Below are 16,141 nucleotides of genomic sequence, written 5' to 3' on the forward strand. Positions count from 1 at the left end.
GGAAATGAAAGGTTTTATTGTTTAAATTATATCCAACATTCGCTTAGTTTATTAAAGTATGTATTATTTGTAGAAGCCATTACGTAATTGGATAAATACTCCATTCCTACTTATTTGACGTATAAAATCCAAAAATCAATCATCGTCTTGGCAACCCTTCTTCTTTTGCCTCTTACGTCCCATCAAATCGTACTTGGTATGACTGTCATTGTCCGGTTCATCCTCGCTTCCACTGCTTATTTCAGAATCACTAGATTCGGTGTAAGGTCCAATGCCAGGGAGTACTGCGATACATTTAAGCTGGCCTTTATCGAAATTATTTGTATTAATGCTGGGAAGTGAAGGAGTTTTATCAGAATTTGGTGTCGTGGAGTCTTTGGCGATTTTCGAACTAATAAAGTTTGACGAACCAGCAATTTCACCATTTTTCCGCTTGATACCAACTCCAAGTAAAGACTTTTGTGTGGGCCGAGTTGTGGATGCGACTACTGGAACTTTTGGTACCTTGCCTGTTTTAATTTCGGACTGTAGCTTCTAAATGCAAACAAGTTAAGGGTAAAAGAAAGTGCATATAAACATAGAGAAAGATATTTATACTTTATCGGCAGTTTCTTCTTGCAATGTAGCAACACGATCTCGGAATTCTTGCAGTTCCTTTCGTTCCTCTTGCAATTGTTTTTTCTCTGCATCGATTTTGTTTTGATCGACCAACTCAAGGAATTGCACTTCATCGTCATCTAAACCGCGAATTAGGTTTTCTAAAAAATATAAGCACAGATAAAGCTTCGTTGCAGTGCTTTTGTTAGTTTTCACCCACTTAATTTGTGCGCTTCCTCAAATTCCATATCCTTTTTCATCTTTTGTTCCTTTAGCCGTTCAAAAAGTGATCGCCCATCATATGGCTCTTCAGGACGTTCTGTGAAAAATTAAGGTTTATTGCGATTCTAAAATGTTGTTAATACGCGTACCCAATGGTTGATCCGGAGTACGAACTTTTTCCCATTCCTCCTGTCGGCGTTTACGCGCTTCAACAGCATCTGCTTCTGTTACAAAACCTGAACTCATGTTTAATGCGATTATTTGGCTAAAACTGAAGATACAAAAATCATTATCACTCCAAATTCTGTTTAACAAAATTTATGCATTAGCAACCTACGAAAATATCAAAACATAAATGACATATCAAAAGTACACAGAAAACGTCAAGCCCATGCTTATATTTATTGGCTGCATTCAGTGTGTCTCAATTGGAGAGAATATAATGCGTACTGTGACAAATTAATTTATTTAAATTTAATTTAAGTTTTCTTGTTTTCACTAAGAATTCTTTGTAAAAGTATAGATAATAATAGAATAACTATGGAATATTTTTATCAGCTCTTAATTATCTAAAGAAAATTTAAGTAAATTGTGAATTCCAATGCAACCATGTTTACCCAATACGACTTGTTTGGTAGTTTTTTTCCTTGTTGCATTTCGTTTGGCAGTATTCATTCGGTCGTCAGATAAAACTGTGTTTAAATTATATGTGTTTATTAGCGCGGTGCTTTGGACGCTATACGCATAAAAAGTGTCTAGTTTAGTTTAGTACAGCAATAATAATTGTCATATAGCATACAGCATACAGCAACACAAACAACAATACAAGTTGGGATCGGTTGTGATCTGTGGACATAAAAAAGCAAATATGGCCGCCACTTGTTGGATGATGAAGTTTATTTAATGAACGGGAGATGTTGAAAAAGTATGTTAACTACCGAATTTCGAAATGAAAATAAAAATGAAAGGATAAGAAATAATTTGAATCTAATATATTGTGAATAAGTGAAGTGAAAAATTTCCTGAAGATCGCTAAAAGAGTGAACAAAAAAATGAATGGAGAATTAAAAGAGGATAGAAAGATCGTGGAATGAATGAAGTACAACAGTAAAAATACGTGGTGTGAAATGGATAGGAAAAATACGCAAGGCTAAAGAGTTTTGAGTTAAATTTCGAAAAAAGTGGATTTTAATTTGAACTGTGTAAAAAGAAGAGGGTTAAAGATTGCGCAAAGTGATTTTCGAAAGAATGTAGATAAAACAGAGAGCCAAAAAAAAAAAAACGCAGATATTAAAGAAGTGCGCAGATACTAAGCTTAAACGAATCATAAAAGAAAGAAAAGAACCAGGGAAGGTTTAAAAAGTCTGCTAAAAGTTCAACTTTGGCGTTTTTTGCCGTAATACTGTTCGCTTTGTGGTGTGCGGTGCAAATCGCTTTACTGGCCGAGCAATATTTTCCTTGTTCCTTGTTTGCCAGAGTTTGGTGCGGGTGATCTGCACTTTGTTTCATGTTCGTGTGTGGCATATTGTGCAGTGTCTTAATTTTTAGTTGCCGGTTGTAGATTGTTCAAGTAATTAATTTGTACTTGCATTGCAATTACTTAAAAAATTAAAATTTATTACATGTACTTCAGCCTCGATTGTGTTTAACAAACTGTGTGTCATATCAACCCAATAACGATTTAGGTTATTACATTGGAAATGTTTAGTGAAAAATGATAAGTAATTTCAATTGGCAATTTTTGACTTCTTGCATTCATTTCCGAATTGTATACTGTATTTTATGCCCGGTATTCTCTACACGAACGCCAGCCGATCGCCAATATTCGCCACATTCGAAGTTGAACTTCGTGCAACTCTCCATAGGTGTTAGGCGGATACATAATAATAATTTAATAACAGTTTTGTATGTCAATATTATATTATAGTATTGCATGATCAAAGTATGGGTGGAATTATACTAGTGAAAGCACTTACGGCACAGCAGGTGCAGATTTTTATTGCAATCTGTCATATGTGTTTAATTTTTTTGTGAATTAAAAAATGTTTGAAGAAAAAAGAAAAAATCTTGGAAATATTATAACTTTATACATACATACATATATTGCATATTTTGGAAAGTTTTAAACTTATTCAAACCTACCTTGTTGACTTATTTTGAAAAAGGTTTATGCAAATATTCCTCTTTCACAAGACTTTGGACTTGTCAGTAAAAATGTTTTCATTGAGACCAGCTATACCTATACCAGTATATTTGCAGGTAGTAGTGACTTAATGAACAAAAATCCCAATGAGGAATTCGAGTGTTTTTCTATAACGCGTTGGAGTGTGGACCGTTCTTAGTTATTTTAACGTTTCAAAACAATTGCTTACACAATTAAAATGTACGATCAATGTACGTCGTAAAATAAAATTGTACATAACATCAGTTAGTATTGTGAACGTCTTGAGTTCCATCTGAGTAGGACAGTAATAAGATTTTTAAAATCTTAAACAATGTTAGCAGCTTGGTTTTTCGAATAAAATACGAGTATTTTTTCTACGTAGACCTACTACCAAACATTCAGTGTTTCACTAACACTGTTTACAGATATTTAATGAGTACGCATTCTCTTCTACGTTTGTCCTTCTGAATGGAAGAAATCGTAGAGACAAAATATAATATAGACGCATTCCAAAGCTCGGTCACAATTTGCCAAGCTGTATATTTAATTATACGTGGAAGCGCAGCTCTATCGAAATTTATCAAACAAATTCGATTAATTTGTAATACTTATAATTTACATATGTACATATGTATGTACATAGGTTGAGTGGGTGTGCCAACTTTTTTCCACTAGTGTTTTTATATACCCTCATTTGTGTATATCGCCGACCAGTTTTTTAAGTAGATATTTCTTCCTTACATTTTGCGTTTTAACTTAATGTTTAATTTTTTCTACGCCAGTATTTTCGAGCTGAGCAAGCGCGCAAACATTCATATAACCCCAACAAGCAGAAAACGGCGGCCAAAACCTGATCATGAAGGAGACCAGAAAAGAAGAAATATGAAAGAATTGTCTTAACAGTATCACATGGATGTAGTGTTTCGTTCGGAATCGGAATAGAGGCCGGGGTAAGCAGACTGGTAATGCGCGTTGGCAGAAATGAGAACAATCGTGCCCATAAAATATGCCAATAACTAAGCTCAGAATGCACATAGATCGTATATTTTAAGAGTTGAATTTGGTGAGAGAGTGAGGTTTATTTTGTTGATGTAGCTAGGGCTGGAGAGAACGGGTATTAAGCTAACGTACAAACGAGCGCAGACATACGCTTTGATGTTAGAAAGCACATCTAGCACCAGTCACCGATGACGAGTTGAACACGATGATTTCATTATTTGATTTTGTTGCATTTGCTTTGTATGTAATAAACGATATGTTACAATAATTTAATGAAAGTAATATGTAATTAAAAAAAAATTGGTGTGTGTTTGTGGTGTACGTGCAAATAGTTTTTAAGTCAGCATAAAAAAAATCAAACATATATATGTATGTATGTATTGAAAATTCGTAAAGAGAAAAAATTTACCAAGCTGAGCTCGGGAATATAAACAATAGTGAAACAATTATATATTAATAACTAAGAATTAAAGCGACACGTAACTTTAAGAAGCACATAAACAATTTTGCTACGGTCACTTGGCAACAGCTTTCAATAACATAAAGAAAAAAAAGAGGACGTAGCAAACGCTGCATTAAATTTGCACTGCATAGCATTTTCAGCAGAAAATCTACAATTAAATACTTCATGCACAAAATCTGAACACAAACGAATAGTGAAAGGAGTTGGATATACGATTTTCTTTCATATGCCAAATATCGACAGTCACATACATATGTATACATAAGTACATACATACGTACATATGTATTTATTTCTGCAAGTTTGCCTTGTTCGTTTTATATTGATACATATGTATGTATGTATTAATAAATAATTCTTTACGCTTATTCGATACTCTTTGACCGCAATTTCCGTTTTTCGCTCATTTTGGAATTCCATCTCCAGACACGCACGCTTACAACTTAATTTACAAACATTCTGATGGAAACGTGAAAATCGCACACAGGAACGCACACAAAAAAAAAAAACATCTGCCAAATAATTTGATGTGAAAAAAAGTAAACTTATGGGCGCATAATCATAGCCAAAGCAAAGCCGGGTCAAAATTTTTTGAACTGAAGTTAAAAAAAAATTTAGCTAATTAATACCTACTTTATCGCCTCGAATCTGGTATAAATTTATATATACAGTATTGCCAAAACTAAAGCACCCCCTTACAGGATTTCTTATAATGTTTTTCTTAATAATATAATTAATTAATTTAATAAAACATAAACAAATTATTCAACATTTTTAATACTATATGAAAAACTAAGACTTAAAATATCCGTAGTAGTCAAAAATGAAATGGTCAAAACTAAGACAGCCCTGGGTTTTTTTGTAATGATAGCTCTAGTTTGTTGTTTGTAGAATTCTCTTACTAATGGTACTTGAAACTGCGTGTGCGTAGCTGTGAATAATTTTTCCAAGAATTTGGGAATTTATATGGCGAGAAAACCATTGTTCAATTAATGTAAAAATAAAATTATAAGTGATTTGAAAAGCGGGTTATCACAACCCAAAATTAGTGAAAAGTGTACTATCAACAGGAGCGTGATTTCGCTGATGACTTATTAAGAAATTTCAACGAACGGGTTGTGCTTCCTACAACGTATAAAGGAGGAAAGCAACGAAAAACTTCAAGGCAAGATAACTTCCTAATTAAAAGAAGAAATCAATCCTACAGGCCTACGAGTAGTGGAGCCCAGGCTGTTATGAAGCTGTTAAAGAAACCTGGTACAACATATCGTCGGAAGCTATTTATAATCTAATTTCTTCTATGCAGAAGCCATAAAAAATAATGGGCTTAGTACCAAATATTAAACAATAAACGTAAATAACTTACTAAATATTAAGGGAGTGATGCTTTAGTTTTGACCATTTCATTTTTGAGCACTATGAATAATTAATAAAAGTTTTGAATAATTTTTCTTATGTTTTATAAATACCGAATTATTAAGAAAAACAAAGTACAAAAATAAAAATGTAAATAAGAAATAAAATATTTCACGTGATTTTTATTGAATTATTTGGCATTGTTAGAAATTCTGTAAGCGGGTGCTTTAGTTTTGGCCAATACTGTACTTTTTGCGCTTGTGCCATTTTTAATTTTGAAAGCAAACAGGCAAACCAAAATATTTAAATATATTTGTCAAATGACATTAGAATGCAAAAGGTTTGTGTTAAGGTAGCCTATGGTAGCAAAAAAATAAACCCAGCAATCAATATTTAGTCTTAGTTTGACTAAACTTGGGTTTATCGAGCGACTTTGAGCACTTATCTTAAAAGTTGATTTTCTGATTACAGTACCTTTTGACTGAGGCAACAAAACTAAAAAAAGTCAATTATGCTAAATTGCACTATTCTTATGATGACAAAAAAAAAATCTATTAAAAGCTTTACAGAGTAAATTGTGTAGTTTTGTGCCTTGCGACAATATGTTGAAGTGTTTTTGAAAATTGAAAAAATATTACTTACAAATGTATTTCAAAAGGTGATACTTACAAATGTATTTTAAAAGGTGATTTAAAGTGAAAATGTTTGTATTAGTTTAATAATTTACAATTTAAAATGCCAACCAATTCTATATATTGCAATTGAAATTTGTGTATTAAACAATCTTATCAGCTCGTGTGTTGAACTTCAATTCTTTTTTCTTCTGCTGCAATCGAAACGTTCGCAAATATCGTGAAAACCTATGGAAGACCCATCAATCAAAAAGAGGTAAGTTGGAGTTAAATGAAATTTAAACATTCTTTTTATTTTTACATTCTTTTGTATTTCCATTATTATGCATTAAGATACGATGTGAGTTTTTTAAATTTATATTCCCGCTCATTTTTGTGAACGATAAATCTAATTTGTCCACTGTAAACGATTGCAAAGGGAAAAAGGAGTGGGATACGGTGTTACTATACTTTAGATTGGACTCGCAATAAGTGTGTCTACATAAGCAGAGTTTCAAGGCCTACAGCTCAAGAAAATCGGCTAAGCTTTGTTCGATTTATCAGTTCGTTCGTCTTGGTATTGTATGCAATGGACTGAGAGTGTTTGTGCTAAAAATAAAAATAGAAGTTTTTGGACTGTTGCCCCATCTTAGTTCTTTGAGTATGTAATCTTTAAGGTATTAGGACATCTCTTATGTCAAAAAACAGTTTTTATTTTTTATTTTCTGTAGTGACTTACTCATCTTACACTCATTTCCTATTGGGCTGATCACCACTTCGAAACACTACGTTTCCGTGGTCTATAGTTAGATTATATTGATAACAACGCTTAATGAATCGAATCATAGCCAATTAATGCTGCTTCAACAACAACAAGTATATACTTATGTTATTTTAATGAATTTAAAAATTATCTGCGATGTTTTACTATTAGCTTTCTTATATGTAAAGATTTTTAATGCAAAGATTTGAAAATTAAAAAATTTCTGGATTGGAACCAAAACAGTTGAAAACATTACATGGCTATGAAAGCAAGACGTACACACAGGGTGGACTGGATAGTGTTTGTTTTTCTCATATGTTATTTCACAGTGACAGTGACGGTTTTTTTCCGCTAAAAATCCGGAAAGAAAGTCAGTCAATGAAAATAAGTCAAAATCATCTTTTCTGCCGAAGCGCATTTTTATCTCGACTACTATGTTAACTAGCAAAACTGCCACATATGGGGATTGGAAAACTAGCACGTCATCGTCGAGAAGCTTTCTCAGAGAGTGACAGTTTGGAAATTGAAAACATTAGCCTGGATGATCTTTGGATTTAGCATATCGAGCAAACCCAGAAATCAGCACTAAGGTCTTTCGTTTTTACAGGATGCGCTACTGTGAAGTCACCGGAGGCATACAGTACCAGGCCATTGAATTATGATCGATGATAAAAATTACATATTTATGGCTTTGAGAGCGAATAAAAAGCAAACGGTTTTAAAGCATTTAAAAAAGTTTACATATTTGTTTGTATTAAAAGCTTCTTGACAGTTTTGCATTAAAAATATTTATTTTAAACTAATATTTCGTACTGGACAGAGCGCATTGTTCTCTCAACAAAATGTAGCGGACCTGGTCTCTCTGAGGTTATACAGGCCCAAACCATAGCACTGAGGGGAGGCGGGGGGTGTGGGGGGGGGGGGGGGGGTTGGTCGGGGGGAAATGATTTTTTTTAACTTACTTTTTTCCAATATTCCGCGTCGAAGTCTCTGTGAAGTTGTGCCCAAAGTTTCCGCCGACACGGCACGGTGTCACGGTGTCAGTTTTGCTGGTCGTCTGCAAAAAAGTCAATTTTCGCATAAGCGTCGTCGTAACGTCCATTCCGAAATATTTACTCCAGATTCCTGAACCTTCTTAAAATCATCCGACTTGAAGCATTTCTGTTCCAGAGAACTATTTGGACGACTTTGCGATCCTGCCTGGTTGAGGTGATGCGTTCTCGGCGACAGTTTTGCCGATTGTTTAAAGTTACCGTTAAAACGTTGTTGGAATTTTTCCACTTTTTGACAACATTTTCCACAGACGCCTTGGATATTCCAACGGTTCTTGCTATGTCTGCATAGCTTAGGTCCTTGGCTTTCAAAATAACTACAATTTGTTGCTTTTGTCCCGATGTCAAATCCGACTTTCGGCACATTTCCTAAAAAAAACTAGTTAAATTGAAAAAAAGGATAATCCACGTGACAAATTCAAAAGATATGTATATTTTGTACTTACTGTATTACATATATGAATATTCACTATTCAATTCTTTCACTTTTCAGGCGATCTCAATTAATTTTTTTATGCTTTTCACGCAAGATCGGATTAATTCGCACTGACGCTTGCACACTTAACTTTTCACTTATAAGCAACAAAACTGATAATTTTCTAATCGTAGCAGGCCAATGACCGGAAATTCTTAAAAACATCTAAGAACAGGTTAAAACCCCCTTAATAGCCCTTTTTATTTGGAAAAGCTCAAATTTGATTGAACATTTTACCTGATATTTGAAGTTTTCAGAAAAATTGTTATCGGTCATTATTCAATGGCCAGGTACTGTACACATGAATGAAATCGTGTTCGATAAATAATGGGAATGTTTGCCGTTTCGAATAAATTAATAATATACCGAAAAAATATTGCACAATATTGCCAATAAACACACATACATTCATACGTAAATGCATGTGTACGCTGCATATGCATATGTATAGGTATCGACATACATACATATCAATTTTACTGAATCCGGTTTATCGGTTTGGCATATGCATCATTCTTTCTAGAGACCAACTTCTCCTTTCCTCACTTTCAATGCGTTCTAACTTCGCTTCAGCACACATCACATCGGATTAAATTTTTGAAATCTTAACTGTTACTCCTACAATGTGCGATTTTTGCTGGCTATTGCAGAGCAACAACTGCAAAGCCGATGGAGATACCAACGCATTAACTTACATCCATATGTTCATGTGTACTCACATACATCCATACATACATATATAAATGCATAGATATGCATGTGTGAAAAACATGCGAAGATAATAAAAAAATAAAGAAAGGAAACCTTTTTTCTATTGCGCCCGCCGTTGGCCGGCTTTTGTTTACTTTACCCAACTTCTCTGTCAATTTGTTGTTTTTCTCTTTTGATTTCTTACTTGTTTCAGTTATCAGAAGTGCACACGAGCTCTTATGAATATGCTTACATGTATGTGCATACGTATGTATGTATACGAGTATATATACACATGTTAACATTCTCTCTCCTCGTTGGCGGAGGTGGGAGCGGCGGAAATTACATTCATATACATATGTATATATATGTATTATATATATAACTGAAAAAGTGCAATATCTTTCACTATATATGTATGCAAATGCATGTACATGCACAAGCAAATACAAATATATATACGTCCATGCACTTATGCACGCATATACATATATAATATATACGCACATATGTATGTGCGTGTCGATATTTGTAGAAAGAAGCGGCTGCCGTATTGTTTCGGAATGATAAAGAGTAAACAATAAATTTAGTTAGAAACATGTACGTATATCAGTACAAATGGACTTCAAACGCGTACATACATATGTGCACGTACCTAGATTTACTTAGGAAATCATTCATGTTGTATGCGCTTATAAGAAGTTCAGCACAGTGAAGGAAACTGTCGGTTTGCAAATCTGAAAGGGCTATTTATTCCTTGCATTGGGGTCAATAGAAATGCACAGTTAATGAATAAATAATTATACATCAATTTGCACGTATGCATGTATGCAAGTACACATTTTTATATAAATACACACATCCATATGCACATATGTGTATGTTTACCATATTTCTTTTCAATATTGTTCACAATTAGAGTTAGAAATTTGAAAAGTTGCAGTTTTCTATTTGGATATCCATTATAAAATATTTCTAATGTACTTAACAATCAATCTAGTCAAAATCTTCGTATAGAAAGTGTTATGCTGGTATGATGATTGGTAGACTGACGTGGTTACATTTTCAAAATGATTCCTATTCATTTAAGGGGTTAGGGGTAGTCAGAATTTTCAAAAAATCGATTTTTTTTTTGCATTTTCTTAAAGTATACTGTTTTAAAAATATTGTGTAAAAATTTGAAGTGAATCCGACAAATACTTTTCAAGTTATTCAACAATTAACAAAGGGCGCTCGGCCGCTCCGGAGCCGATAGCAAAACTTTAAATGCGTTTTTCTCAAAACTATGTTTTTCAAACTGGTGAACACTGTAACTTAAAAACCGCTACGTAGATTTCAATAAAATTTATACAGCTTTTGAAAAACATAAAAAACTTGTGCCTGATCGAAGGATTTTTTTTTCAAAAATTTCCTTTTTTTCACAATTAACTGTTGGTTTTTTTTTCTAAAATCTGGAAAAAATTTTCTGAGGCCGCCATTTTGTTCATTTTGAAAAAAAAAAGCTTCGATCAGGCACAAGATTATCTATTAATAAAACTAATTTTTCTTGTCCGATTGGTTTTAGATGAATCTGCAAGGACTTGTGATGTTCACCGCAAGAGACTTCTGGAGAAACGGGCTTCACACAAACAGCGATAACTTTTGCAATTATTAATTTTTTTTTTTTTTGAAATTTTGGTGAAGTCAAGTTAAATCATGATTTTTTATGCTATGTTTTTATTTTTGTTAAATAAATTAATTAAGTAGCAAAAAAAAATTCGTGAAAATCATCATTTTTCGGGCCTCTGACTACCTCTAACCCCTTAAACAATTATCTATACATATGTATGCACATATAAATACATACATATATTACTTATGTCTGTTTTAATATTAAATACATATAGATTAATTGTAGATTTTGAAAGGCTGTAGATATAGTGTTGGATCAACAAATGAATTGTGTGATTTTCTGCATACTAACAGTTGAAGTTTTCAAATTCTATTTTTTTATGCTATATATGTGTGTATGTGTAAATATTTGACTAAACAGCTTTAGCAGCTTTGCTTTTAGACCCACAAAGTATGATATTTCAAAGAAAAATTTTATATTCTAATTAAACTTTTTTTTGAGTTAGCTGCTCAGACGACAGCTAAACATAAGCATAGTAAATAGTTTAATATAAATATTGCGTTCTAGACAAGTTTTTTTTTTTTCAATAATCGCAAGTATCAATTTTAACACGTATCAGTCCTTAGCTGAAAAATGCAAATCAAATTGAAGTAATAAAACCAGAAAAGTAAGAGAAGTCTCTATATTTATAGAAAACCAATTAAAATACATACATACATATATACATTTGAAAATATATACATACAAAATATAAAAAAAAACATTCCTTCTACTTGACATTTTTCACGCAAAATGAAGATATGGTGTGGCCAAATTGACACAAAGGACGGATGAATACATATTAATATTAGAGGTATCGATGACCATACCGCGCCGAAAGCATCGGTTCTCGTCCGATCACGAAATTAGGCAGCGTCGGCCGCAGTTAGTACTTAGATGGAGGACCGGTTAAGAATACCGCGTGTTGTTCGCCTCCAACAATTTTGGTTGCTAGCGCTGCAAATTCAAAATTTATATCAATAACATGTTATTATTTAAGTAAAAAAATTAAAAATATTAGTGGTACTCAAAACAGCGCTTTAGTGCTACTTGGGGAGTGCCAGAGTGGTACTTCAACCATTTCACACTAATTTCTTTACTTTGGCAGTTTGTTACTTTGCAGTTCGCCAAATGTGTTTTGCAATGAATGTTTTGACGTATATCTGTTAACTTGCTGTCAACATGCTTTTTCGCACCAGCTGAATCACTTGCGAATTATGTAGCTTTGTTTCATCCAGTGGAAGAAAATATCCCTGAAATGTAAAATTTATGACTGCCAAAATAACTTACTTTTTTTGTCTTCTTGATTTGATATTTTAAAACGATAATTGTCAAACAGCTGATTTTTATCTTGCCAGCCGCTGATCGAATTGCCAAGCTTACTACCGCGGTGTGCCTTTTGTTGGATTCACAAAAACAACATACACGTAAATCTGCTAAATAACGAAACGACGACGAGCTCGATGTGAAGAGCTCTATTGTGTCCGAATTTACCACGAAGTCGATCGGAGCAAAATTAACGGAGTTTGGAGTATTTGAGCGTGTACTGCTCCAGGCCGGGGTCTGTTTTTTTTTTAATAATAATTATTAAATCTTACAATAACTAATTAGAAGATTAATCAATATTGGCATTTTGCTAAAATCGTGTTTTTTTTGTTTTCCAGTGTTTTGAAAAATTGAAAAAGTTGTCAGCGGCACCTCAAGAATTGTTTTATTTAACAAACGAATTTAAATATTTTTGTTTGAAATGATTCTGTTTCAAGCTATGATATACTCATCAAGAAAACTTTTTTTTTGGAAAGGCTCCAGAGGTTCAGTGTCACCCGCTCAATTTTCAATATTTTGCATGATTATTTAAGATAGTATTTTTCAAAAGTTGTATTATTATATAGAAATTTACTGAATAAAGTAACATCATCTGTATCGAAAAAAAAAAATTGTGAAAACCTGCCTTTTTGCACTGAACTAACCTTACTTTCCTCCCTAACTAGGCTTTATTTTCTATCGAATAACTAAAAATAAAATAAATAATTGGCGCGTACACTTCTGTTAGGTGTTTGGCCGAGCTCCTCCTCCTATTTGTGGTGTGCGTCTTGATGTTGTTCCACAAATGGAGGGACCTACAGTTTCAAGCCGACTCCGAACGGCAGATATTTTTAGGAGGAGCTTTTTCATGACAGAAATACACTCGGAGGTTTGCCATTGCCTGCCGAGGGGCGACCGCTATTAGAAAAATGTTTTTATTAATTTTGCTTTCACCGAGATTCGAACCAACTACCCTGTGAATTCCGAATGGTAATCACACACCAACCCATTCGGCTACGGCGGCCGAATATCTATCGAATAACTATGTGCGATAATTCTACTTGGTTAGAAATGTATGTATGCATGTATGATAGCATTTGCTTAACCTGGACACACCACTTAAAAATACGAATAGCTCACAAATTTCCGATGCTACCACGTCCGATGACTTAATAAATTCAAAGTTGGGAGCGGTTGTTTTTGTTTGTAAGCCCATATGCATGCACGTAGGTATGTACATACACATGCACATTTGTAGACACATATGTTTTCACTTTGATTTTAACCACTTCGGTTGGTTTTCACTTTTTGCTTGCTCACCTTTTACGAACCACCACCTCCCTCTTTCAGCCTTATTGTTTCACATTTTATTGTGTCTTTTGTTGGTTGCTATTTTTGGCATTACTACTGTAGTTTGCCAATTTTCTACTGCTCTACTCTAATAGAGCTGCATTGATTGCTTAAATTGTTCCAAAGTAAGAAGAAGCAATAAAAGAAAAGATAAATTACATTCATTCACGAAAGTGGCCTTTTTTCGTTCTCTTTTATGGGAAGGGCCTTCCCATAGAGCGTACAATTGTTGGCGTATGCGATGATATCGATATCATCGGCCTTAACAACCGCGCTGTTAGTTCTGCCTTCTCCAAACTGGATAAAGAGGCAAAGGGAATGGGTTTGGTGGTGAACGAGGACAAAACGAAGTACCTCCTGTTTTCAAACAAACAGTCGGCGCACTCGCGTATCGGTACCCACGTCACTGTAGACATTTATAATTTCGAGGTTGTAAGAGACTTCGTTTATTTAGGAACCATCATTAACACTGATAACAATGTCAACCTTGAAATCCAACGTAGAATCTCTCTTGCCAACAAGTGCTACTTTGGACTAAGTAGGCAACTGCGCAGTAAAGTCCTCTCTCGACGAACAAAACTAACACTCTACAAGGCTCTGATCATGCCTGTGCTAACGTATGGCGCAGAAGCTTGGACGATGACAACATCCGATGAAGCGACGCTTGGAGTGTTTGAGAGAAAGATTCTGCGTAAGATTTTTGGACCTTTGCACGTTGGCAACGGTGAATATCGCAGGCGATAGAACGATGAGCAGTGTGAGCTTTACGACTACATAGACATAGCGCAACGAATAAAGATCCAGCGGCTACGTTGGCTGGGTCATGTCGTCCGAATGGATACAAACGCTCCGGCTTTGAAAGTACTCGATGCGGTACCAGCTGGTGGTAGTAGAGGAAGAGGAAGGTCTCCTCTGCGTTGGAAAGATCAGGTGGAGAAAGACTTGGTTTCACTCGGTGTGTCCAATTGGCGCCGGTTAGCACGAGAAAGAAACGACTGGCGCGCTTTGTTAAACTCGGCCAAAATCGCGTAAGCGGTTATCGCGCCAATTAAGAAGAGAGAAGAAGAAGCCTTCCCGTTTTACTAGTATAGATGTGTACGCATGTATGTATGGATTGTATACAGTGTATGACTGTTTTTGATAAAAACATCCTGCATTTAATGTTAACATTCTAATTATTTAATTTAATTTAATTTTAATGCAAGGCTCTGCTCGATACGATAAATAAGAAGATAGAATGAAGAAGATAAAAACTCGTTTATCTGTATTTTTAAGTATAATTAGAAGTACTCCTACTACTTCACCTGTATATTCTCACCCTGGGATAACATTTGATTTTATTTGATTCTACTTGATTTTATTTGATTTTATTTAATTTTAGTTGATTTTATTTGATTTTACTTAATTTTAGTTGATTTTATTTAATTTTACTTGATTTTACTTGATTTTATTTGATTTTATTTGATTTTATTTGATTTTACTTGATTTTACTTGATTTTATTTGATTTTATTTAATTTTAGTTGATTTTATTTGATTTTACTTAATTTTATTTGATTTTATTTAATTTTACTTGATTTTACTTGATTTTATTTGATTTTATTTAATTTTAGTTGATTTTATTTGATTTTACTTAATTTTAGTTGATTTTATTTAATGTTACTTGATTTTACTTGATTTTATTTGATTTTATTTGATTTTATTTGATTTTACTTGATTTTACTTGATTTTATTTGATTTTATTTAATTTTAGTTGATTTTATTTGATTTTACTTAATTTTAGTTGATTTTATTTAATTTTACTTGATTTTACTTGATTTTATTTGATTTTATTTAATTTTAGTTGATTTTATTTGATTTTACTTAATTTTACTTGATTTTATTTAATTTTACTTGATTTTACTTGATTTTATTTGATTTTATTTGATTTTATTTGATTTTACTTGATTTTACTTGATTTTATTTGATTTTATTTAATTTTAGTTGATTTTATTTGATTTTACTTAATTTTAGTTGATTTTATTTAATTTTACTTGATTTTACTTGATTTTATTTGATTTTATTTAATTTTAGTTGATTTTATTTGATTTTACTTAATTTTAGTTGATTTTATTTAATTTTACTTGATTTTACTTGATTTTATTTGATTTTATTTGATTTTATTTGATTTTACTTGATTTTACTTGATTTTATTTGATTTTATTTAATTTTATTTGATTTTATTTAATTTTAGTTGATTTTATTTGATTTTACCTGATTTTAGTTGATTTTATTTAATTTTACTTGATTTTATTTGATTTTATTTGATTTTATTTGATTTTACTTGATTTTACTTGATTTTATTTGATTTGATTTTATTTTGTTTGATTTTACTTAAGTTTACTTGATTTTATTTGCTTATAACAGGCGAATATTTTTTTAAGATTTACCTTAAGCCAAGATGAG

The 16,141-nt window shown here is 32.8% G+C and overlaps 2 protein-coding genes across 3 annotated transcripts in view; one reads left to right on the forward strand and one right to left on the reverse strand.

Moving 5' to 3' along the window:
* Window positions 1-8: 8 nt before the first annotated feature.
* On the reverse strand, window positions 9-1,158 carry LOC129244691 (PSME3-interacting protein). Of its 2 annotated transcripts, XM_054882470.1 has the most exons (5): window positions 969-1,158; window positions 818-916; window positions 598-758; window positions 411-534; window positions 126-331 (listed from the first exon to the last, which is right to left on the reverse strand). In XM_054882470.1, exons 1-5 carry the CDS (start codon window positions 1,063-1,065, stop codon window positions 237-239), a joined length of 576 nt encoding a protein of 191 aa, XP_054738445.1. In that variant the 5' UTR covers window positions 1,066-1,158; the 3' UTR covers window positions 126-236. The 2 variants fall into 2 exon arrangements, with proteins under 2 accessions (XP_054738443.1, XP_054738445.1); XM_054882468.1 differs by having other exon boundaries at window positions 9-534.
* A 336-nt stretch (window positions 1,159-1,494) lies between these two features.
* The window catches only part of LOC129244257 (uncharacterized), a 153,337-nt gene continuing 138,690 nt past the window's right edge, over window positions 1,495-16,141 (forward strand). Inside the window, exons 1-2 of the mRNA XM_054881874.1 lie at window positions 1,495-1,744; window positions 6,487-6,689. Of these exons, the coding sequence (XP_054737849.1) occupies window positions 6,664-6,689 (26 nt within the window). The 5' untranslated portion in view covers window positions 1,495-1,744; window positions 6,487-6,663. The remainder of the gene's footprint in view (window positions 1,745-6,486; window positions 6,690-16,141) is intronic.

Source organism: Anastrepha obliqua, chromosome 4, assembly GCF_027943255.1.
Source record: "Anastrepha obliqua isolate idAnaObli1 chromosome 4, idAnaObli1_1.0, whole genome shotgun sequence".
In the NCBI taxonomy this organism is placed as follows: Eukaryota; Metazoa; Arthropoda; class Insecta; order Diptera; family Tephritidae; genus Anastrepha; species Anastrepha obliqua.

Bases quoted from the DNA above. Each gene is read 5' to 3' on its own strand.
- LOC129244691 (XM_054882468.1), bottom strand. From the start codon at position 1,065: ATGAGTTCAGGTTTTGTAACAGAAGCAGATGCTGTTGAAGCGCGTAAA. The intron at 917-968 runs GTACGCGTATTA...AATTTTTCACAG, and splicing joins TACTCCGGATCAACCATTGG to AACGTCCTGAAGAGCCATAT. The intron at 535-597 runs GTATAAATATCT...GTTTGCATTTAG, and splicing joins AAGAAGAAACTGCCGATAAA to AAGCTACAGTCCGAAATTAA.